The following is a 24,243-nucleotide window of genomic DNA, read 5'->3' on the forward strand; positions in this document are numbered from 1 at the left end:
CAGGTCACTAGATGAGAGACAAGGCCGAGTTAAACCAGATATTACAGTAGTCAGTCTCGTACCCATCAGAACAACAGATTACGTTCGAGGTTGAAGGAGTAATTACTAGTCAAGATGACATGACCGAGGCTCCACCCATTTCGGGGAAGGAAGAAAAAGCCTTCAACAGGCAGCAGAAATCTATCAAACAATGTCAGAAAAGTCGTCTCTGCCAAGGTCCCCGAATGATAGCCCCACACAACCACGAAATTGACAAAAAGGGGATTTTCTGGAAGGTTGTGCCAAACTGTACGGCCATTTGGAGATATTGTTTCGCGTATGATACTGGACCTAGATATTGCATCCCTATTAATAAAGGTATTATGAAAATTACACTGGCAAGGGCGGATCGCTGGAGACAGAGTGAAACCTATTGTCAGATCTGACGCTAGGCCGTACGACTAATTGACTCGCTTCTCGCTCCAGGATGCACATTATTATGTCCACCGAATGAGAGAAAATTTCGCATCTGTAGGCATTGTATCAATGGACGTCGTTCTGAAGACGCCATCTTTCTGAGCTCCAAGGTACCCATTCCCGTGGTATAAAGTGAGGAAGCAAATACAGCACTTATCGATTATGTAGACATTCCCTTTTTCTTATTCTTGACTCCTATCATGTCTTTCAACGCATCCAATGTTGATCTCAACACGGCCAGCAAAGAGGATGTGCTTTGTTATCTCTTCCTGTCTGAGAATGACTACAATGGCAATCTGGGGGCTCGCATCTCCTCGATCTTTGTGATCTTCGTGACCTCAACGGCCTTGACTTTGTTTCCCGTGGTCGCTAAGCGGATTCCCCGGTGGAAAATTCCGTACCATGTTTACCTGTTTGCGCGATATTTTGGCACGGGGGTTATTTTGGCGACGGCATTTATCCATCTCTTGGATCCCGCGTTCAAGCGCATTGGCCCCAAGACTTGCGTCGGCATCTCCGGCCATTGGGGTGACTATTCCTGGTGTGCTGCTATTGTTTTGGCCTCAGTGGTTATAATCTTCCTACTGGACCTCGTAGCGAAGGTTTATGTGGAACGCAAATATGACATGCAACGCGATGATGGAGCGACCGACGCATTTATGGCGACCGGGTGCCGTCCCAATACGGGGATGGAATTATCGGATAGCAGAATTGTAAGCCCCAGGTCCAAGCAAGAAGAGATTTCCGACGAAGAGGCCTCAATGAAGTCGGAACGGGCGTTCCACCAGCAATTCGCTGCATTTCTGATCTTGGAGTTTGGCATCATCTTCCATTCCGTCATCATTGGGCTGAACCTGGGAGTGACCGGCAAAGAATTTGCGACTTTATATCCGGTGCTGGTATTCCACCAGGCATTTGAGGGACTAGGTATTGGGGCACGCATGTCGGCCCTCCCCTTTGGAAAACGCCCGTGGCTTCCGTGGGTGCTATGTTTGGCCTATGGACTCACAACACCGGTATCCATCGCCATCGGACTCGGCGTACGCACCTCATATAACCCAGGGTCCAAGATATCGCTGATTGTGCAGGGGGTGTTGAATGCCATCTCGGCGGGCATCCTAATATACAGTGCGCTGGTAGAGTTGCTGGCGCGCGACTTTCTGTTCGATCCGGACCGCACAAAACGCCGGTCGCATCTGGTAATGATGGTGGGAAGCACACTGCTAGGCGCAGGGATCATGTCACTGATTGGCAAGTGGGCATGAATGCAGTGCTGAAGGATTGGATTGAAGCTGAAGGAGGACGAGCAGTGGGGCGAGTGACGTATGATAGTTTCGATGGCCATACATACGCTGCAATACAAACAACCATATTAGTACGTACTAAATCCAAACTATTTAATTAATCATTGAGTAAAATAAGCAGTCAATCATACACACCCTCCAGATGAGGCAGTTTTACCACTAGCGTATTGGTATTTCTGGATTAGTGATTGCCTAGATATACATCCCAATGCATGTCTCCTTTCTTTTGCTCGCTCTTTCTTTCTTATGTACTCCTTTGTCAGTTCCCTTCTCTTTACTGCTTCATCTGCCCAGCATTATGGCTCGCCTCTGGCGTTGGCTGCAGATTTTCAATATCGTCTGCTTGCGTTGAGTTCATCCCCAGGTCATCTACATTCTTGATTCATAAATTACCACGATTACCACGTATCCCCGACCATGGGCAGACCAAGCCAGAAAGAACTCAAACCGGGCCTCAGCCTTACGGACACTCTAGACACTCTTGAGCAGATCTACAAAGAGTCCAAAGTTATCGTGGTCGGCTGCCTGGCCTCCTGGACTCTTTGTCGTCTCAACTTTAGCTTCCCGTGGCTGATACTGTTGCTGGCCATCTGTCGCACTTACTACCAATTGTCGATCCAGCGAGTTGAGCGCGCAATCCGTGATGAACTACGGCGACACCACGGTAGTAGGAAACTCCAGCAAGGCGAGAGTATCGAATGGATCAATGTAGTCTTCGGGCGCGTGTGGCATCTTTATCAATCACGTATTTGCGACCATATCGTGCGATACGTCAACTCCGGACTAGTTCGCCCGGGCAACGAGACGCCCGCCCAGAAAGTGATCGTTCAGTCCTTGGCCTCGATGGACCAGCCGGTGAAGTTCACCAAGTTCATAGTCCACCCGAAACCAGACTCACCGAATCTGATTCTGGAGGGACGGTTCCAGATCGACCTGACGCCCCCCTGGGTGTGGAATGCCCGACGCCATCTGGTCGAGCGATCGCACACAGAGCCACTTGTCAACATCGCCATCGTCCACCGCAAGCAAGACCATCAACAACATGACCTGATGGTACAGGTGAAAACGTTCACGGGGACAGGCACGCTCCGGCTAGAATTCGACCTCGAGAGCGCGGAGCCCCGAATTTATCCACCGCAGATCGAGCTGCAGGATCCCCCACAAATCGACTGTACGATGCGAACAGTCAGCCATCACCACTTCCCGTTCCATTTCGCCCATCATGTTGACTGGCGCAAGGTCGTGGGGATGCAGATCCGCGAGGGGCTCGGATCGGCCTGGCATCGACCCTTACCCCTGCCCTTCCTCCACCTGGGCGAGCGATTGGTGATGCGGATGATGACGTGGTGGTGGCTACTCCGTCAAACGCGCCAGAACTAACTAGGCAATTGTTGCTTTGCTAGAAACTGGGTTGCGCGCGATGTCTCGGCGACGTCTCCTCCGTAGATTGCGGTGGATCCGTTTGCCCCATAGGGCTGATCTGCGGTAGTGTAGGAAACATTGCTGCCTAGCCTTCCTGTCAAGGACCTTGCGGATTGCAAAGACAAAGAAAAAAAGGGGGGGGGAAGGAAAAGGAAAAGAAGGAAAGAAAAGACAATCACCACTTACAATTTCTGCAATTTCAATTATGGTCTATCCTCGCAACTATTCTGTAATAGAATACCAGGACTCCTTGCGTGACAGCGCAGTGAGACAATCATGACAATACGCGACGGGAGTCGATTCAAGCTGGGACACACCGACACTTAACGTATTGGAACGACACATTATTGGTCCAACATGCAGGGCGACATCCCGGCAATGGATCAGAAAGTTGGTCCGTCGATAGGTTTGTTGACAGGTTCGTTTATGGTGGCGAATGTGCGATGTCTCTGTTTATCCTTCGATGTACCATGGTAAGGACGGTCGAATGGTGGAAATAGATGTAGTAACTATAACGGGAATATCGGTCTACCTCTTTGGTCACAGGCTCATTTCCAATCTAGTTTAATCTACTCCGTACTCCGTAGTACTTCGAAATATAAAATTTATTGTGTCTTCAATGAATCAGAGAACTGCCGCCCGGGGGCCGAATATAATTGGGAATCAATTAACGGCCAATCCTGGAACCGTAAAGGCACTATCCAATACTATGCAGGTAACACCTAGTCCCTTCCAATACCTTTGAATATAATAAGAAACAATAGATAATAGGTACTACTTGTCTCGAGTGGAGTACTACGTCCTGTATAGACTTCACACTCGTCGAACCAACATTTCAGACTACCCCGTTTAGTGTACTGAAAATTTATGCATCACTTAAGATGAAAGAATTCTCATTCAGTATGGTATACTTAAGCTTTGATCAATCTATTCACAGTCCGTGATTGATCCCAATCGGAGATCAACTAGCCAGCTGAGCCACCAGTTTTTCCCCTCTGCCCTTATCACCTGTATAAAACACCCTGCGTCGGACCGTCAGGCTTTCAGAGCTTGTTGTGCTTAAGTGACTGAAGAGGCTCCACCCATTAGCGCTTGAGATGGTGTCGATATGGAATAGAAGCCTCGTGAGATAGCAGTTTTGCATCCTCGAAACAAATTACCAGACTATCTTCCTCCAGACTCCGAAGCCCCTGAGAACCGGTCCAGTAAACAAATTTAACTACTCATCAAATTCTTTGTGCAAGAACTAGCAGCAAGCAAGCACACGTTCCTGCTCTTTCTGATTATACGGTTAGGAAGAAAGACCAAGTTCAGCAGGCTTTAGGAGCGGGTCCATTGGTATCTCTGTAAATAGTTCTGGGATTGATGAGAGTTGATTAAATCGGGCATGATCAGTACTAGCCCCGCGTTCGCATAGTAGTGGCTTTTCCTGGGAGTCCATAAAAGCTGCGGAGAAGAGTGCTCACCCGTAGCTCACGCTTGGCACAGATCTTATAGTTAAATGGGCTACGGTGTCTGGCCTAAGAGTTTCAATTTCTTATGTAGCAAAGATGGAGTCTCAGTCGCCAGCTAAGGAACCCTCCTTGCAACGAAGCGAGACAATGCATGCCATTGAAACCCGCTATATTCAGTTGCTTCTTGAACTTGACTATATTCCATGGTTCTACAATGTTCCTGCATATACTACAAACTGGCTACTTCTAGCTGGATATCTTGTGATTCCAGGCACGTTCACATCCCTGCAGGAGTCTGTGGCTCTGGAGGAAGGCCTGAAGAAACAGAGACCACTAGTCATGCAGCAAGTGCTTGGGCAGTTGTCTCGCTTGGATTGACGGTATGATATTGCGAGGATAGCTTAGTATTAAGCAGGACTGACTTGTACTCTTAATTAGATAGCCAGAAACCGTTATGACCTGCGAGATGCCTTGTTCAATCTTCAGAGTATTTAACAGATGTTCTTGCACGATGTGCCTATATTGAAAAACTTTTACCACAACAGGATTGGGGTAGAAGCTGAAATAAGAAACCCGATCATCAAAGTCTATAAGGCAATCCTCCACTATGCAGCAGAGGTGTTAGCCACTCAAAAGCCTAGCATGGGAAGGCGAGTACTGGACAGTGTCACTATAATTACCAACCAACCTCTTACAAATCTACAATCTTCTGTCAAGAAGGAAGAGCTGTGCTTGTACCAGTGGATCCAGTTAGACCAACATCTCCACCGCAAAGAAGAAGCCGGGCGCCTTCTAGCGTACATTGATAAGGTGGAAGCATCGGTTCAAGATCTTATACAGAATTTCAATCTTCTGAGCCTATATACTGCAGAAGGAGCATTTTACGACTCATATACCAACCAGCATGAAGATTTCTGCCTTCCAGACACTAGAACCGAGCTTCGTTCTCAAATTTCGGAGTGGGCTAAATCATCAGAGAGTATATGCATATTTTGGCTAAATGGCATGGCAGGGACAGGAAAGTCTACCATCGCCCGAACAGTTGCCAAGTCCTTTAAGGAGAAGGGGCAGCTAGGCGCAAGTTTCTTTTTTAAAAGGGGCGAAGCAGACCGTGGCAATGCAAGAAGACTAATATCAACTATTACAAAACAGTTAGTAAGCAGTTATCGGCAGCTAGCACCCCTCGTCTTAAAAGCGATTGAGAATGATCCAAATATTTTAGCAAAATCTCTCAGTGAGCAATTTGATAAACATCTTCTTCAACCACTATTAAGCCTTAAGATAAAACAATCCACTGTCACAGTGATTGTGATCGATGCTTTGGATAAGTGCGAACAAGACAGCGATATTAGAGTTATACTTCAACTTTTACCCCGGATTCAGCAGTCTAACTGTTCGCAACTGCGAATATTCCTGACCAGCAGACCTGAACTTCCCATCCGCCTTGGCTTTAAGCAGCATGATAACCATCAGGATCTAGTCCTCCATGAGCTTCCTAAACAAGTGATTGAACATGATATACGTCTCTTTCTAAAAGACAGACTTTTAAAAATAAGAGACGAGCGCTCACTTCCTTCAGACTGGCCTGGAGATGCTGTCATAGAAAGACTGGTTGGAATGGCTGTCCCCTTATTTATCTTTGCAGCCACTGTGTCGCTTTATTGGAGAAGGAAAACTACGCCCGGAAACACGCCTTGCAAAATTTCTCCAATCGAAAGCGGCCACATCTGCATCCCAGATGAAGATATACCTACCTGTATTATATCAGCTTCTTGATATGCCAAAAGAAGATATCGGCAACCTATTAAATATGCTATACTCAGTTCTTAGTTTACCAGATAATGTAAATGCGGCAGTCCGCATTCTACATTTCTCATTTCGAGATTTCCTTGTTAATACGAAAAGCGACTTCCATGTGAAAGAGGAGGAAATGCATAGGAGCATAGCCTTACATTGCCTTGCATTATGGACACTTGCCTCAAGCAAAATCTCTGTGACCTACCAAGTTATGGAATGCAGCGGGCAGATATCACCTGTCAGACTGTTAACCAATTCCTCCCAGCAGAACTGCAATACTCCTGTCGGTATTGGGTATACCATCTAGAGCAAAGCAGGGTTTATATGCCTGGAGAGGTACTTGCTTTCTTGAATAATCATTTTCTGCATTGGTTGGAAGCGATGAGTATAATAGGATATATATCAGAGGTGGTTGGTGTTATAAATACGCTATTTTGCCAAATAGCCACCAGTATGACAAAAGTTATGCATGCAATCCAGTCGATGGCTTATGAGGCAAGCGTCTTCTAGATATGAATAATGGCTTATTCACATTTATTATCCGCTCCTTTTCAGGGCTCCCTCCGGCGCAGCACCAAATTCACAGTAAAGAAACAGTATTCTCTGTCACAGATACAAGCAGCCCGAGGGCCTCCAATTAGGACAGTATCATGAATCACTCAAATAGATCCACTTAGCTATAGTAGAGAGTTCAATTCTGACATCTAGTGCTTTAGAAAAGCCGATGATTAGTGAAGGGGAACAATTGGAGTAGGAGTGTCGAGCCAGAGAACTTGCCTTCATGCATACAATGTATTCAATCGAGTATTAAATATATGCATTTCATTTACAGTGCTCCTACATATATCCTGCCACATGGTATATAAACAAGGAGGTTGTGGTCCATAAGCTAACAGAGATGGTTTTCTCGTCTGATTCAACCTAGCTAAGCCCTACCAGGACCCCGTTCTCGTTTTCGAATGTCATGCTTATCCTTTCTGTCCACGGCTTGGTATTATAATTGGAGACTGTTGAAAAGGTTTGAAATATACGAGCCACCAGGTATGTGAGCACAATCATAGCATAGTACTCTGCACCAGTGTTAGTGAACACATTTCAAGCACCACAGTACAAACTAAGGAGGAAAGCGTACGACCGGGGCAAGCTCTTGGGCCTTTATTGAACGGGATAAAGCCAGGCATATCTCCGCTGAGATGTTCCCACCGTTCTGGGTAAAACGCCTCTGGGTTTTCTCCAAAGTCCTTCCCTAGACGATGCCTAGACCAGGTGGAAAATACCACAATATCTCCTTTTCGAACAATAACCGGCCAGTTCTTATCGGTCCCACCGCCTCTAGGCAATGTAGATGTCGTGTTCGCCACCCTCGCGTTGAATACAACTGCTGGGAAGAGTCTCATCACTTGACGAGCTTGGTGTAAGTGCATGCTCCAGAGCGACACTTTACTGAAGTCTCACCTTCTTGGAGTACGCAGCGGACATAGCGCAAAGATGCGAGCTGCTCCCATATCGGGGGCGTCAATCCAATGGTATCAATTATGCTTTTCCTCAACTTGTGGACAACCCGCGTGTCCTGGGAAAGGCAAAAGAAAAGACCCGAGAGAGTGGTGCCCATGCTGTCGTTCGCAAGCAGAACGCTCAAGGCCTGGTCGGCCAGCTGGGAAATTTCCTCGGTTTCCGTATTGAAAGCGCGTCTAAAAGGGCGACCGTCATCCTCCTTATTCATGCAGGTCGTCGTTTTGACTTCTCGGGTGACATGGGCCATGACATATTTCCGTGCCCTTCTGCAGGACTGGATAAAGCGTTGTTTGGGATATAAATAACGGAGCGGACCACGGAAACCATCTTGAACGATTCGTTCCTTGACGGACAGCAGATCTGCTAAAAACTGCTTCTTTTCCTGAGATTGAGAAAACCCAAGGGCATCAACGGACTCTCCGAGAGAGAACAAGGTCTGCATATCCAAAGAGAGAGCGAAGACGCAGGATTGAATATCAAATTCTTGGCCATTGGATGGAACATGTTGGAGGAAGGCCTGGAAATGTTGTTCACACAGGTTCAGGTCAACGATCTGGCGGAGATTGGAGAGTTGACTGCGCAATTTCTCCCGACTTTTCTTCCAGCCCGTGCTGTCGAGGGTGAAGATGCCATGTGGTGTGATGGACTCAAACAGGTGCTTTCGCAAAGGGGAACTGTCGAAGTCGGTAAACGCCGTGGACAGCAGATGTTTGATGTTTTCCGTGTTGCAGGTGAAGATGAGCCGGTAAACTAGAACATTGGAAGCGTACGTCTCCCCGTATTTCATGAACAGCGCATTCGTGTATCGGAGGAAAGATCGGTATCGCAAATGAAACCCCAGCTCAATAGCCTTGGCGATGCCCAGGAAATCGTACTGAAACCGCCCACTCTCGTTGGGCAGCTTCTTGCAGCCATGAAGTCGTTCAAGCCGCCGTAATTGTCGAATCTGGTGCAATCTTCGCACCACAAAGGTTAAGATGATTCCAACGCCAGCGACAATAAATGCCCTGTGAAGACTTGCTACCCCACTCCAAGTGTTGACTGCAGCATCTGGTTGAGATGTTGTGTCGTTCCACAGCTGTGACGGAAAGGATTTGTCGTCCATACACATCGTGGTTGCGTAGTGAAGATTTCATGACCAAGGGACGGCATCTCTTTTCATCCCTTCTTACGGTGTACTCCGTACATTAAATGGAGATGATTTAAATCGACACGCCATTTTGTTTCCTTGGAGAGAGGCGACCACTCTGCTCATAGCATGCAGATCCATTCTCGTATATGCAAGGGATACGTCACACTGTCGCCCTGGTCTTGTCAGTTAGTTTCACGATTATAACACTATTCATATACTCACAGACAGTTGCATGTAATTATTCAATGTCCAAAATAGTACATATGTAGAATGATGAATATATATTTATTCACCAAATTATTGCAATCTCAAAATCGCTCAAAGTCTCCATTCAGTTATACAGCAGCCCCGAGTCCCTCAACTCGAAATTGGTAGGAATTAGTTCAATGGCTGAAACGGTCCCAAAAGAGCCAGACTTCGATATGTCCTCTAAAAGAGGGCATCTCACTTCCCAAGTAGAGCATGCTCTGCAGTTTTCAGTAGACTATGCTTTGGGCTCGGTGCACTCCGATGGCCATTGGTGCGGTGAACTCAAATCTAACGTCACCATCACTGCCGAATATATCTTCCTCCAACAGGCCCTTGGACTGGATTTGAAAGCCGACAATGCTGCCTATCGTCGCCATATACTCGCGCAGCAGAACCGCGATGGCTCCTGGGGTCTGGCCCCCGAATACCCAGGCGACGTATCGACCACGACCGAAGCTTACCTCGCACTGAAGATATTGGGGATGAGCGTGGAAATACCTGCTATGCAACGAGCCCGAGCATATGTGCTTAATGCAGGTGGCGTTGCGCGGATTCGCGTTTTCACCCGCATTTTCCTCGCAACCTTTGGATTGTTTCCGTGGGATGCAGTCCCTCAGCTGCCGGTGGAGCTCATTCTTCTCCATTCCATCTGTCCAGTCAATATCTACAAATTTTCGTCTTGGGCCCGCGGTACCATTGCCCCGCTGCTAATCATATGCCATCATCGGCCTGTGTATGCGCTTCCAAACGGCACATCTGCTCAGAACGATTATCTCAATGATTTATGGCTTGATCCTACGAATAAAAACGTACCATATGGCCCATCTCTCAGCGAGTTGCTGTCCCAGGCAGACATCATTGGAATCGCATTTAGCGTCTTGGACAAACTGCTCTATCAACTAAACGGACTTCGCTCCGTACCTCTGCTACGGCGATACGCTCGACGGAAGTGCATACAGTGGATACTGGAGCGCCAGGAACCCACCGGCGACTGGGCCGGGATCTTCCCGCCCATGCACGCCAGTGTGTATGCGTTCGTTCTGGAGGGGTACAACCTCGACGATGACCCTGTCCGTCTTGGTATCCGAGCATTGGAGAACTTTGCATGGGAGGACGATCAGGGAAAACGAATCCAAGCTTGCGTGTCGCCTGTGTGGGACACGGCTCTCATGTCGATTGGCCTCTGCGATGCCATGGCACCAGATCGGCAGATACTAGACCAGGCCATTACTTGGGTCCGAAACCGCCAGTTACTTGAACCCTGCGGAGATTGGTGCGTATACCGGCCACGGCTGGCTCCTGGGGGCTTCTGCTTTGAGTACACGAATAGTTTCTATCCTGACGTGGACGACACCGCTGCGGTGATCCTTGCGCAGGTGAAGCACGACGTCAAGTCCCTTGATTCGGATTCTGTCATCGCAGCGACCACATGGATCCTGGGCATGCAGAACCCCGACGGAGGATGGGCTGCATTTGATGTGGAGAATGATAAGCTGTATCTCAACAAAATCCCCTTCAGTGACATGGACAGTCTCTGCGATACATCCTGTCCGGACATTACAGGACGGATCCTGGAAGCCTTCGGATTCATGATGAAGCATGCTCCTGAGAAAACAAGAGCCATAGAGCTGTTCCCTGCTTTGCGTGAAGCATGCACCCGCGGCATCGACTACCTTGCTGCTGCGCAAGAGCTCAACGGAGCCTGGTTCGGACGATGGGGCTGCAACTATGTCTATGGGACGAGTCACGCGCTGTGTGGTCTGGCATACTTTGTCGATGCGGACCAGCGAGTTGGTCGGTTGGTGCAGCCGGCTCTGGGGTGGCTGAAGTCTAAGCAAAATGTTGATGGCGGTTGGGGCGAGTCGTTGCTCTCATACCGGTCTCCTGACAAATGGCAGCAGACATCCACCGCCTCGCAATCTGCTTGGGCGTTGATGGGATTGCTGGCCCATCTTCCTCTTACAGACATCGCGATTGAGCGCGGAATTCGCTGGCTAGTATACTCCCAGAGACCGGAGAAGGGCATTGGGTCTTCGTGGCCTGAGGCAGTGTACACTGGAACGGGTTTCCCGAATCAATTCTATTTGGGCTATGATTACTATCGTCACTACTTTCCTATGATGGCCCTTGGGCGGTATCTGCGGAGGATTAGAGGACTTGGATATTAGTATACAAAGGAGCTATGTTGACATGGCATTTACGGACAATAATAGCAAATACAATCAGCATTTGGATGTTACTATCTTCAGCACATTGAGTGTCAAAATTTTAATACATGCCTGCATATTTAGGACGCTTTCAGTTCTGCTGGTATGAAAGGGTTCCTGTATAATACAAGGAACGGCCAAGTATGCAGGGTCTCGTATTACTCAGCCCCCATTCCATAACTTAGTTAGTGTTATGTGGCTGTCAACTCCCCTTGCGTACCTTCAGCATTGTGGGTAGGTGTACTACAGCTACATCTCATCACGTACACCGCTATTTCACCCTTACTTCCGCCCCGTACGTACTGGATATTAACGCCGCGCCGATTGAAGCCACAACAATGAATGACGAACACGTCTTGTTGATCTAGCACCTGCATATATCTCGTGTATGCACCATGGATTCCTGGAGATATCTCAATGCTGTGAAACCCGAGCTATTAGATAAATACAGTGCAACTCCCTCTCCGCCATCAACACAAGCACCCTTATACTTCTAAAGTCTAGACAATGGGCGTTCTGTCATTGTTTGAGCGTAGACGTCCAGAAACGGTGCCCACAGACCGGGTCATTCCTTTACGCTATTGGGATGACTTGCACTATCTACGCAGTCTTTGCCATGACTTTACATTCAGATTCGACGACGTCCTAGATGCCTCCAAGCTCGAGGAAGCGCTAGATCGGCTTATGGAAATTGGGGATTGGGGTCAATTGGGCGCTCGTCTGCGCCTAAACGTATGATCCTCCCTGAGTCAACCACTGGAATGAATGCTGATGGTAACTAACGATCTTCTAGGATAATAGCAAGCTCGAATATCACATACCGGCGGAGTATGACAAGAAAACCCGGCCCGCATTTATCTTCACCACTACAGAATATGGTATGAGCATCAGCGAACACCCGCTGGGCTCTCAGCTGCCAAAAACAGGACAAGACCAGTCTTTCCTCTCTCCCCCTTCTGCCGAGTTCGCGCCCTTAGTCCGTCATCCAGATAGTCCTCGGGAGCTAGCTGACTGGATCTATACCGACCGTCCGCAGCTTCATATCCATGTTGTTCTCTTCCAGGATGCCACCCTTTTAACCTTCAGCTATATCCACACTCTGTTTGATGCGGTCGCGCGGACAAATTTCTTCAAGGCTTGGACGGCTGTCTTGCAGGGTCGGGAAGCCCAGGTGCCTCCCTTTTATCCATTTGATAATGACCCCTTCCGCACCTTAGGCGAAGAAGTTCCCTGCCAGACGTATAGCAATTTCGGACATCTTGTTCGCGGCCTTTGCCTCGTGCTTTTTGGACTCCGGTATCTCTTCGAACTTCTGTGGTTCCGAACGGAGGAGGAACACTCCATCCGTTTGCCGGGACACTGCGTGGAACGGATGAGAGAGACCGCACGGAAGAAACTGGCCGCAGATGGACCGGAACAGCGGTTTTTGAGCGAGCCTGACATTGTGGCAGCCTGGTGGTTGAAGACAATGGTTACCGCACTGAACCCTGCGTCTGACCGCACCGTCATGGTGATGAGTCCCTTCAACGTGTGGGGAGTATTTGACGAGTGGTTCCCAGGTGACGGGAAGGGCTTCATCGGCAATGCATTCTTTAATTCCTACACTGTGCTCAACGCGAGCCAAATTCTGGAGGATGACAACCTGACATCTCTGGCGTGCAAGAACCGGCAGACGCTCATGGAGCACCGAACCAAGGAGCAGGTTCAAGCCATGGCTGCGATCCAGAGGAAATCATTCATGAACATCCCACCACTCGTCGGGGGTTCGGACCTCCTGTTCATGACGCATACCAACCAGCACAAAGCCAGATACTTTGAAACAGATTTCTCGGCTGCCGTTGTTGCTATTGGTGTGCCGCTAAGTGAGAGACCTCATGCCCTGGGTAGACCGTCGTATATCAACGACATTGAGCATTGTCGGTGGTATCCGACTCGGAATGTCTGTAGAGTAATTGGCAAGGATGCTGCGGGTGATTGGTGGCTTCTGTTCAAGACTCGATCTGGGGCATGGCCTTCGATTCATCGACAGTTAAAGGCTCTGCTGGAGATCGACGACTTGCCAGCAAACCCTGCGCGTGATACCGGGGCAAGTTCATACAAAGAACACCCGTTGGCCACATCGTATCCGAAGTCTATGGGGTCTGTTTTGGACTTCCATCTTCTATGGAGACTAATCGTATAGGTAACATCTACTTTTGAGGCGTAGATAATTTGCCTTTTTTTTTTTCACTTTTTTTAGTATGGAACCATCTCGGGATCTTTCGCGTTCGCACAGTGATATTATACATCTCAGCCTGCTTAAGTTATCTGGCTTTCTGTTGCACGATTTCGGCTAGATAATTATAAAAAGGTCATTGTTTCGGTTATATCATAAAAGTATTCGGCATATGGTGAAGACGGTGAATATTGCAACTTCCCCGCAGGGACAATATTCTCAGTGTCATAGGCACCTGTAAACCTCTAATTGTAGGCAATACGTATCCACTAGATTCTTTTAAGGACTGTCTGCCTGATATAGCCAGCCCATGGGAGGCATTCCATGGGAGGCATTCCAATCCCTCAAATATTGGCCTGTTTTGATTTACGTGACTCTGGCGTGTAAATAGTTCACTTTCCAGCAAAAAAACAGAATTCCCTGCACTTCGACAGCCGAGTATGTCCGACGAGGAAATTCTCCTTGATATCCGGCCGATTGCTGGCACTTCTTGCGGAGCAGAGGTCATCGAATCTCAGATCTGCACCGAGCCCAGCCCCGCCACCTTCTTCAGCTGCTACCGATATGCAACCGCGTCTCAGTTCTGCGCGCTGTTTGTATCAGTATGCTGTGCAGTGGCCGCTGGCACCGCAATGCCTTTGGTAACTATTGTTTTCGGGGCATTGGCAAGTGAATTTATAAATGAAGACGAGCAAACAGCAGACGAAATTCGAGACCGAGCTCAGCATTATACGCTGCTATTAGTGTATATCGGTGTGTGGACTTCGGAATTCATCGAACAACAATTCTCTAACACACTTTAGCAATCGGGTCGTTCATCACCACTATGATTAGCGCATGGGCCTCAATGTCGTAGGCGAACAGATCACCCGCCACCTCCAACAGAGGTATCTCTCTTCGGTGCTGCAGCAGAACATGGCCTATTTCGATACGGTAGGCACAGGGGAGCTCATGTCCCACATAGACCAGGACATGAAATTGATCCAAGCGGGCATCTCGCACAAAGTAGGCAACGTCCTCTCAGGAATTTCCGGCTTTGTGGTCGCCATTATCTGCTCGTTCCTCCAGAATCAGCGCTTCGCGTCTATAATGATAGCGCAGCCGATCATTCTGGTCCTCCTTGTGGGGGCAATGGGGTTTTGGCTCAGCGTTATGCAGAAAATGAGTCTGGCGGAGTATGTAAAAGCAGATAATTTAGCCCACGAAGTCCTCAGTGCCATAAGGACTGTCATTGCCTACCGAAGTCAGGAAAGATATGCTAAAAAGTACCACAATGCCCTGTTGCGCTCTGCTGCTTTGGACTTTCGGGAACGATTTGTTTTCGGTGTCATTGTTGCAGGCTCTTTTACAATTTTACATTGGGCCAATGGTTTGGGTGTATGTATCACTTCTATTTGCAATGTCCTACTGATTATCTCAGTTCTGGCAGGCGGACCATCTCTTCCACCAAGGACGCTGTAGCATTTCAGAGGCTTTGGCCATCCTGTACGCAACTACTGTCGCTGGTGGGATGCTATGTCAAGCGTTGCCGTTTGTTGTCGATATTACCCAGGCCAATGGAGCAGCCAGTCGAGTCTTTTCTGTTATTGAGCGTGCTTCACCAATCAATCCTTTGGCAGATACGGGGAAGGCATACGGTCCAGTCCGAGGGGAGATTCGCTTTGAAGACGTAAGCTTTGCATATCCTTCAAGACCGGAACAAACGGTCTTAAAAAAAATCGGGTTCAATGTGCCAGCCGGACACACTGTGGCCTTCATTGGACCATCTGGGTCGGGAAAGTCGACAGTCTTTGCCCTTTTAGAACGGTTGTATCATCCCCTCAAAGGTAGTATCACGCTGGATGGTGAGCTGATTAACGAACTCAATGTATCATGGCTAAGGTCTCAGATTGGGTACGTCGCCCAAGATGTTACTCTATTCCGTGCGTCGATTCACGAGAACATTGCTTATGGGCTTCCCAAATCTATCACCGAGGTAAGTCGGCTGTCGTCAACATTTGCTCTGAGCATTTCAGATTACTTATTCAAGAGCAGAAACTGGACTCATCTGCTATCCGAAGACGAGTAGTTCAGGCTGCAGAGACAGCCCAGATCCACTCCTTCATCTCCAATCTTCCTCAAGGTTACGATACTGTAATAGGAGCCAATGGGTCGACTCTCTCCGGTGGACAGAGGCAAAGGCTCGCGATTGCGCGCGCGATTATATCTAAGCCATCTATCTTACTGTTGGATGAGGCAACGGCATCACTGGATAGTCAAAGTGAAAATGAATTACAGGAGGCTCTCAACAAGGCTGCTGCGGGACGAACCACTATGATAATTGCCCACCGGCTATCGACAGTCCAGAATGCCGATACAATTATAGTCATAAAAGACGGCCAGATTGTGGATCAAGGCTCCCACGCGGCCTTACTGAACAGGTCCGCAACGTATCAAGAATTAGTACGGCAGCAAGCACTCCGATCAAATAATAGATTTCAGGAAACTTGCCCGGCCAGGAACCCCGAAGACGAGTCTAAGCACAGTTTGGTTAACATCGGTGCTATAAGAACGCTAGAAAATGCTCCACTGCCAAAATCGCCATCTAGGAACAGTGTCAAACTTGTTTGGCAGTTGAATAAGCCAGAGCTGTCGTACATTATCCCAGGCGTTGTTCTCAGCGTCTTAGCTGGAATGACATATCCCGTCCAAGCGATTTTTTTTGGAAACGGGATCATGTCAATTGTTAGTCCTACTCGGAGTACTGGTGGACACAATGCTCACTTCTGGGCTCGGATGTATCTTATTCATGGTATTGTTGTCTTCGTGGTATACTGTGTACGAGGCTACTGCTTTGCCGTGTCCGCGTCTGAATTGCATCTCCGAGCCCGCTCACGTTTGTTCAAGGCGTTGCTTCTGAAGAACCTACCCTTCTTCGAGGACAAAAACCACTCGGTTGGGGCCTTGGTGAGCTTTCTCTCCTCAAGAACTCAGAAGATAACTGGTGTCTCTGGAACGTCACTAGGACTGTTGGTCGAAAGTATCGTAATGCTCATGACGGGGGTTACAGTTGGATGTATCTTTGGATGGAAGCTCGGTGTCGCTGCAACAGCTACAGTCCCGTTAATAGCAATGTCCAGCTTCCTACAGTATTACATTGAGGCGCAGGTACAGAAGTACGTCAAGCGCGACACCAATGCTGTGTCCGTTGCACAAGAGGCATTCTCGGCCTTCAAAACCGTGACAGTGCTCGGCTTGCACAGCAACATGATCGAGTCCTTTCAACGGGAAAGTCGCCGGGATAATAAAGCCGGGTACTGGGTCAAGTCTGCTGCCATGTACGCGTGCACTACATCGTTGCGTATATTAAGTATTGCCTTTGTATTCTGGCATGGCGGCACCCATCTGATCGCAACGGGCGAGTACACCATTCAGCAATTTTTCATATGCTTTGCAGCTACGGTTTGGGGATCTCAGTCTGCAGCTGCCCTCTTTGCACATGCACCAGACATTGCCGGCGCTCATTCTGCTGCTACTCAATTGAAGGAACTTATTCAACCCTGTGATGATTCACCAGCACACGGCAAACAGGACCACAACCACGTCTCCACCTCCGTGCCACGCATGACCGAAGACCTTGCATTACAGCGCATTAGATTCAGATATCCAACTGGTCCCGCTCAACTGACACTAGACGATATCACTTTCCACGCCCCCGCAGGATCCTTCATTGCCCTCGTCGGGACGACAGGTAGCGGCAAAAGCTCGGTGATTAATCTGATCGAGCGCTTCTACAATGCTCAGTCTGGCGACATCACTCTAGGGAATAGGGCAATTGAAGATTATGACCTGCACAGCTATCGAGGGTACCTAGTTCTGGTCGACCAGAACGCTTGTTTGGTTGGTGAAGATCTGCGCGAGTGCCTGCAGAGTGATGAACGGGTCGTTTCCGACGAGGAGATGCTGATTGCTTTGGGGAATGTTGGACTGGCAGATTTTGTGGTATTTCTTCTTCACTCATTACTGACAAGCTTTCTACTACTTTTCAATACTGACCGTGGGTATTAGCTATCCCTCCCTCAAGGGCTCAACACTCCTATCCTCGCTAACGGATCGACTCTTTCTGGGGGACAGCGCCAGCGCATGGCCATCGCTAAGGCTCTTTTATGGAGGCCGAAAATTCTGTAATGCTGCATCAAAATCAATCCTGTATATATAGGTTCTAACTTTTTTAGTCTACTCGATGAAGCAACCTCAGCACTAGACAGTGCCTCGGAGCAAGTAGCCCAAGAAGCGCTCCAACGCGCAATGAAAGGCCAAACTACCATTGCCGTTGCCCATCGACTTAAGACAGTTATCGATGCCAATGTGATTTTGGTCTTGGACCATGGACGAGTCATCGAGAGAGGGAGTCATCATGAGTTGATGAAGCGAGGTGGGAAATACTATCACATGGCTAAGTTACAGCAGTTGAATGGGGAAGTCGTTTAGTATATATTATTTCAGCATGGGTAATACCATTCGGCCACCAAATGCAACAGGGACGCAAAGACGGCTATATCACGGGATTATCAGGCATCATATATATAAAACATATACTTAAGTCTTAATTCAAAATCCTATCTATGAAATCTCATTAAATCTCATTTATAATCTCCAAGGTAAGTTGGCAGTCTGTAGTGGAATGGCCCTGAGGGCCTAAGGAGGGATAGCTAGCGTAGCGGGCATCATAACTAGCCGCCGTGAGAGTCTGGAGAAATGGCTGGTAGAACCCTGGAGTGATCCAGGCGTCAGGAGCAAAGAGAATAGTGGTTCTCTTGTATACGTAGTTAGGCGAGGATGGAGAGAAAGCGAAGTTGGCCTTAACATATGCAACCGACACACCGAGGGGGTTTCATTTCCTGGTGGTTTGTTAGCATATCACAATACAATGGGCTAGGAACTGAATCCTTCCATTTTTATGTAAGCACTAATTTTGTAACTATTAACTATCATGCGTATAGACCTATTTAGCTACTCGTAGCGGAAATACCCTGTCGTGGTAGTATAGCTAGTCCATATAGACAGGTGTCTACTTGCTCCCGGTGTATATCCTTTAAACAACTCCAGGAATCATAACAAACCTCTTATGTTTATACCTGTCTCCGAATTCCTTGCGGTAGCGGTGCTCCTTCTTCTTTGCCCAGATAGCCATTTGCACACTCCCGATAATGATGACGAGAAGAATACTCCAGCTCAGCCCACTAACCAGATAAATACCAGCCCAGGAGACAATCTCGAAGAAGTAGTTGGGACAGGTCACAGCGCTGAATCCAAAGCCGGACGGGATGCCACGCTCGGTCGTGCCCGGACGACGTAGGTCTCGCAGAACCAAATGAGCGTTCAAGTTCGACAACTCTCCGAAAATAAACAGGACAAGACCTATATAGAGCAAGCCAGGATCAGGCTTCCTACTCACCACAGCTGCGTCGGGCCGGAAAACCCAGTATGGAATGTTAAAGCCAGCCATTACCCAGTAGTAGCCACTGTTCCTAACAATATTGCGCACTGGCATCGTGGCATTACTGAATCGGTGGACAAAGATGGTCTCGTATTCACGCTTCAAGAAGTGGAGTGTTAATAGTGCACAGACCAAGAGCTGAAGGCCGCTCGGTTCGGGAATGATGTCAAAGGTGCAGTAGAGATATGGACGTAGTGGAAAGAGAAAGAGAGATGGCATCAGGACCGGGCCAAGATATTCGGAGATGAATACGGTGCGCCATGAGATTTGGGGGCCTAAACGATGAAAGACAAAAGTATAAGCCTACATCCAGCAGCGGTGAGCAGGGACGTTTGCAGACATCCCTAGGTCCTTAACATGAACAACATCCTTATCCTTGAGTCCAGTCTTGTGGATAGTGGTTTCCTTGGAGTTAGGGATCAAGACCCGGTCGCCTCCTCTGGTGATTCTCAGACGATAGACGGAAATGGCTGAGGCTTCAGCCAGGGAGGTGTAGAGTTCCTCCGTTGAGGCATTAGAAGCGACATGAACTTCCTTGGGGAGCTCCTTGATAAGTGTTCCTACATCGCCAAGTCAGTCGTATGATCAATTGGAGATTCAGGACATGCTAGATGAGCTTGCCCCTTGACTGAATAACCACAGTAATTGTTGCTGGAGCCATAGAGTTGAATCCGACCTAGAGGTAATGTATCCGTACCAACCCAAGGCGGCTGAGCAGCATAACAGTCGCTGTCACACTCGAGCTCCTTAAGGGGTTCGAGGCGGAAAGGATACGAACTGCAGCAACCAAGCCACACCTGAGTGGATGCATTGTACTACTGTCACTTGCCTGAAATTATTAATTCCGAATCACCATGTAGCAACGAGGAGATAGTCTACCGTCATCTTATATTTAAGGTGTGATATCCTATAGAATTAACACAGTCTCTTTAGCAGTTTGTTGCAAAAATACTCTGTAAACAACACACTAAAGCCCATGTGAGACTGTTGGCTGACTCATGACTGGAAAGTTGACAAGAGACGAAATGATCGATTCTGCCATAATCCTCCGCTTTCCTGTTCAAAATCAGTCACGTGCTCATCGTTTCGGAAGCGCCCAGTCGCTGCCATCTTTTCCTTTGGCACTACGGCGTTCCAAGAACCTTGACTGAACTACGGTGCACAGGAGCGACAACAAGTGCTTTGCGCGTCATATACCTCCCCACACACCACAGCTTCGCTTCTCTCTGGGACAATCACTAAGTCTTTGACACGCAGGGACGCACCTCCAACCTGGAGGGGGCGTCGTTTCAGCGCTTCTCGTCACGATGGTTTACGACTGGGAAGGGAAGCGGGACATCTGCTATCAGATGTACATCAAAGACAAGAAGGCTTTGGAGGAAATCATGGAGTATATGAAGAATACCTATCAGTTTGCACCAAGGTAAGCAAACGTTGCCCTACCACACATTGACCGGTCAAGACGCCCTGGTCTTGCATGGTATCCACTAACCGGTATCGGTATTTCCAGCAAGCGTGCCTTTCAAACCCAGTTTAAGCGATGGGGCTTTCCCTCGAAGCAAAATCCAGCACACAAGAATGCAGACCTAGTGGCTCGTGTCAAGCAACTTTGGGAAAGGAATACAAGCCAGCGAGACATGTTGCAGATACTGAATGAAGAAGGGTTTGAGATCAAAGAGAGGGAGCTCATGCGGGTGCGTGCGAAGAACCGCTGGTTGCTCCGTGTACCCAATGGGATGAAATCACAGAGCTTACAGACCACTGTCCATATGCCAGAAGATGAAGGTTTGCTTGCATTGCATGATGAAGTGTACAAGGATGCAAGCCCGTTCAATGATGGCGAGCCCATCCCTGCTGACCCGCCCATCTCGCATTCTCCCTCGCCGAACCTATCGCCAGGTTTATCCTCCGAGGTTCTGTTGAAACGTAAGGAGCGACTCGACCGATTGAAAGCAGAGAGTGCCGAACGTTGGGCCAGCAGGAAGCGTCGTCGCCGTACGCGGGGGTGGGCCGGGCTTCCAGCTGACCCTCCAGGACCTCCGCGTTTCCCTTCTGAAACCACCATCGATGAAAGCAAGAAATACCTAAGGCTTGACAGTACTATATACCGTCAAATTAGAGACCAATTTCAAAAGATATGCGAGGAGGCGGGGTTTATCAAGAAAACAGTGGCTGGGCCGGAGAGGTGGCAAGTGGCAAAGAACAAGTTAATACAAGGATCTCAACATCTGCAGCAAGTGTTTTGGGATGATCCCAACCAGCTGGATACAAAAGCACTTGCCCTTGATGTGGTTTGTACAGATGTCACCAAGAGAATGCGGACCCTGGAAAGGCGAATGACGATCGCAGAGGCCAAAAACGCGCTTGGGATAAATCCAGAAGAGAGTCGTCAGATCCGAAATGCGTTTTACAACACCCTGAAAGCGGATCACTTTACTAGCAAGCTGGAGGCTGGTGATGAACACTGGAACGAGCTGAAAGATCAGTGGATTCAGAACTCCGAGCTCCTCCAACGAATACTCGCCCCTGGCCCAGCGGACCCGGGGCATATTACAAAACTCAAGGCCCTCGAAGTGCTCTGCCGCGACGTCATGAAGCGCCTCCGCGATGATCAGACTAAAAGAGACTCCTCCCGTAAACAGTCGGTCTCTCGGTCCCACACTCAGAACTCTGATGCGGGAAGTGCCCGCATGGGCAGTGCGTTTGACAGTGGCATCCCTAATGGAATCAGCACCCTCGCTTCGCAAGCTTTAGCCAGTGCTCCGGTAGCCTCTAGTGACTTAGGTGACATGCAAATAGACCCTTCGCTTTTGCAAGCTGCTAATGACCCCACGTTTGCTGCAACTGACCAGCACGAATCTGGAAATGCCTTTGGATACGTGGACACGATGCTAGATTCGGCTGTTCTCGACATCCCAGTTTCTCTCCGCATAAATCCCCAGAGTCCGCTCCACAGGGACTCAAAAGCCTGGAACGAGAAATTAGCGACAAGGTCTACAGCCGAATTACGGCAGTTAGTTAGTACTAAATATCCTGAATGTATCGTTACCAGGATTGAAGGTCTCGATACGGACGAAACTGGGAATGATATTCTGTTCATCATCGACAAGGACCATGAACTTGACTCTTACTTGACTCAAGTTCAAGACAGAAAGGCAACATTTCTACTCTTTTTGGAGCATGTCTGATTTTTTTTTTTTTTTTTTTTTTTTTTTTTTTTGGGACGGGGGGTGTTGGCGGGCGCTTGGGACATGATAATCTCCCTGTAACTTTATATGGATTAATTTCTCGCCTATTAGCATGTGTGTCCGGCGTCTGGGGAAGAAGTTAGTGGTGTCTAAAGCACTACACGTTTAGGATATGGCATCTTAATTATTACTATTTTTTTTCCAATGGAGCTCTAGTATTTTGATATTACCAATGGCTATAGTTAAATAAAGTGATGGGTGCCAGTCTTGCATCTCTGAAAGGGACTAAAGCACGAGCCTGTTATTGCAAGTGTTTACAGGATAATCATCACATGAATGGAGTAGAAAACAACAACAGTAAACAACCAACACCTTAGACATGACAAGCTTGGCCAGGACGAGGTATGCTTTGCACACATGGATTGATAACGATATTCCTCTAAAGATGTTCTCGTATAAGAACCAGGACAAGTTGGAATCCTGTACCCATTCTGCCGCAGCCGATGAGACATGTGTGTCACGCTCTACTAATTTGTTCATGAATTACTTCACTAAAGGAGCAAGCCATTCATCTGATTCCCATGGCCTCTTTCCATGACCATCTGTGCTCCACATGCGATGTATATAATGATCGCATGTTACATTTATAAACGTGCCGTACTTTATCTGACTCTTCCAGACCCACCAGATAAATCAACTGCCAGCCAATCGACAATTTGATACTAAAGACCTTTAAGCCGCGCAATTAACGCCAAATGGTAGATAGACCCCGAGCTGAAAGGGGAAATTAACTAGGCGTATTCCCGGACACTGACTGTTCAGAAGGACGTGACAGGCACTGAATATCTTCACCAACATTGATAACCTCTCAGGTAGGAGATCCCTTCCTGTCTATGCACGGGATTATTACTTCTAATATATTCGATAGGGAGAAGCGGATAGACTTGTGGATACTCATCCGGTATATAAATGTCGACTGGCTCCAGAGAGCCGAGCAGAGCTGACAGAGCTGAGACTTTAGACTCGAAAAACCATCGTCTTGATTATCCACGGTGAGGTTATCTCTGCTTGCTCTTCCTTTCGCCTTCGGCTCTATTGTTTCTGCTGGTCAAACTGATCGTGGCAGCTACACTGTCCCTGGCCTGGGATTTCGCAAGCAATCCGTGATCAAGGCCAGTGGAACTACCATGGATCTTGCCATTGCGATGCTGGAAACGTAAGTCCTCCTTCTCTGGAGTATTTCGCTCTCTAAAAAATGACTAGCGAGACCGTGACGACCAATTACACCTATGGTAAGATTGACTTTTCCCGACACCGACACAACGAGGTGAAAGGTGACGGCAAAAATGGAGACTCAACCAACTTCGGCATCTTCAAGCAGAATTGGATGATACCGCGCACTCCCGCATCTGAATTCCGTGGACAGAACGTGGGAGGCGTGGATAACGGAGGTGTCCTGAAGTAAGTAGCCCAGTCCATGTCTATCTTACCAGGAAGTGATACTGACGAAGATAGTTCCTATCTGAGCAAGGATATCAAGGCCCGTCACGACGGCGAGAAGCACTATGGTTTTGACGTCTGGTGTGCGGGCCATAGAAACGGTGCCAGTGGACAGGATAATCCCAACACCGAGGATATCAACAGTAAGTACCTATCGAGGACATTGATATGGCGTGTGTCGCTTCTGGGTCGGCGTGACTCCCATCTAAGATGGTCCAGTAGGGACGGAAATAGGGAGCGGCGGACATGTAACGTACAACAAACAACAGTCCGATAGCCATTCTATTAGTTATATGTTGTATGTCGTAGGTCAATAACAACAGAC

General features: G+C 48.2%; 9 protein-coding genes across 9 annotated transcripts; 7 read left to right on the forward strand and 2 right to left on the reverse strand.

Moving 5' to 3' along the window:
* Nucleotides 1-656: 656 nt before the first annotated feature.
* zrfA (high-affinity Zn(2+) transporter ZRT1) lies at nucleotides 657-1,721 on the forward strand (the record flags this gene model as incomplete). The annotated part of the gene is made up of 1 exon (XM_033575055.1): nucleotides 657-1,721. One exon carries the CDS (start codon nucleotides 657-659, stop codon nucleotides 1,719-1,721), a length of 1,065 nt encoding a protein of 354 aa, XP_033423073.1.
* A 456-nt stretch (nucleotides 1,722-2,177) lies between these two features.
* On the forward strand, nucleotides 2,178-3,140 carry ATNIH1004_010487 (uncharacterized protein; the record flags this gene model as incomplete). Its single annotated transcript, XM_033575056.1, has 1 exon — nucleotides 2,178-3,140. One exon carries the CDS (start codon nucleotides 2,178-2,180, stop codon nucleotides 3,138-3,140), a length of 963 nt encoding a protein of 320 aa, XP_033423074.1.
* A 4,689-nt stretch (nucleotides 3,141-7,829) lies between these two features.
* On the reverse strand, nucleotides 7,830-9,059 carry ATNIH1004_010488 (uncharacterized protein; the record flags this gene model as incomplete). Its single annotated transcript, XM_033575057.1, has 1 exon — nucleotides 7,830-9,059. One exon carries the CDS (start codon nucleotides 9,057-9,059, stop codon nucleotides 7,830-7,832), a length of 1,230 nt encoding a protein of 409 aa, XP_033423075.1.
* Nucleotides 9,060-9,466: 407 nt separating this feature from the next.
* Nucleotides 9,467-11,497, forward strand: ATNIH1004_010489 (terpene cyclase/mutase family protein; the record flags this gene model as incomplete). The annotated part of the gene is made up of 1 exon (XM_033575058.1): nucleotides 9,467-11,497. One exon carries the CDS (start codon nucleotides 9,467-9,469, stop codon nucleotides 11,495-11,497), a length of 2,031 nt encoding a protein of 676 aa, XP_033423076.1.
* Nucleotides 11,498-12,043: 546 nt separating this feature from the next.
* ATNIH1004_010490 (uncharacterized protein) lies at nucleotides 12,044-13,718 on the forward strand (the record flags this gene model as incomplete). The annotated part of the gene is made up of 2 exons (XM_033575059.1): nucleotides 12,044-12,268; nucleotides 12,330-13,718. The coding sequence occupies 2 exons, from the start codon at nucleotides 12,044-12,046 to the stop codon at nucleotides 13,716-13,718; spliced, it is 1,614 nt and encodes a 537-aa protein (XP_033423077.1).
* Nucleotides 13,719-14,191: 473 nt separating this feature from the next.
* On the forward strand, nucleotides 14,192-18,221 carry MDR1_3 (ABC transporter ATP-binding protein; the record flags this gene model as incomplete). Its single annotated transcript, XM_033575060.1, has 6 exons — nucleotides 14,192-14,504; nucleotides 14,608-15,128; nucleotides 15,181-15,726; nucleotides 15,786-17,732; nucleotides 17,799-17,914; nucleotides 17,966-18,221. The coding sequence occupies 6 exons, from the start codon at nucleotides 14,192-14,194 to the stop codon at nucleotides 18,219-18,221; spliced, it is 3,699 nt and encodes a 1,232-aa protein (XP_033423078.1).
* A 604-nt stretch (nucleotides 18,222-18,825) lies between these two features.
* Nucleotides 18,826-20,115, reverse strand: TSC13_2 (3-oxo-5a-steroid 4- dehydrogenase; the record flags this gene model as incomplete). Its single annotated transcript, XM_033575061.1, has 4 exons — nucleotides 18,826-19,255; nucleotides 19,538-19,790; nucleotides 19,928-20,007; nucleotides 20,084-20,115. 4 exons carry the CDS (start codon nucleotides 20,113-20,115, stop codon nucleotides 18,826-18,828), a joined length of 795 nt encoding a protein of 264 aa, XP_033423079.1.
* Nucleotides 20,116-20,537: 422 nt separating this feature from the next.
* ATNIH1004_010493 (Clr5 domain-containing protein) lies at nucleotides 20,538-22,418 on the forward strand (the record flags this gene model as incomplete). Its single annotated transcript, XM_033575062.1, has 2 exons — nucleotides 20,538-20,653; nucleotides 20,741-22,418. 2 exons carry the CDS (start codon nucleotides 20,538-20,540, stop codon nucleotides 22,416-22,418), a joined length of 1,794 nt encoding a protein of 597 aa, XP_033423080.1.
* A 1,187-nt stretch (nucleotides 22,419-23,605) lies between these two features.
* On the forward strand, nucleotides 23,606-24,235 carry ATNIH1004_010494 (glycoside hydrolase family 134 protein; the record flags this gene model as incomplete). The annotated part of the gene is made up of 4 exons (XM_033575063.1): nucleotides 23,606-23,634; nucleotides 23,682-23,879; nucleotides 23,934-24,061; nucleotides 24,228-24,235. The coding sequence occupies 4 exons, from the start codon at nucleotides 23,606-23,608 to the stop codon at nucleotides 24,233-24,235; spliced, it is 363 nt and encodes a 120-aa protein (XP_033423081.1).
* Between the last annotated feature and the right edge of the window lie 8 nt (nucleotides 24,236-24,243).

The sequence above is a fragment of the Aspergillus tanneri genome (assembly GCF_003426965.1).
Source record: "Aspergillus tanneri strain NIH1004 chromosome Unknown AapTan_5_pilon_pilon_pilon, whole genome shotgun sequence".
Taxonomy (NCBI): domain Eukaryota; kingdom Fungi; phylum Ascomycota; class Eurotiomycetes; order Eurotiales; family Aspergillaceae; genus Aspergillus; species Aspergillus tanneri.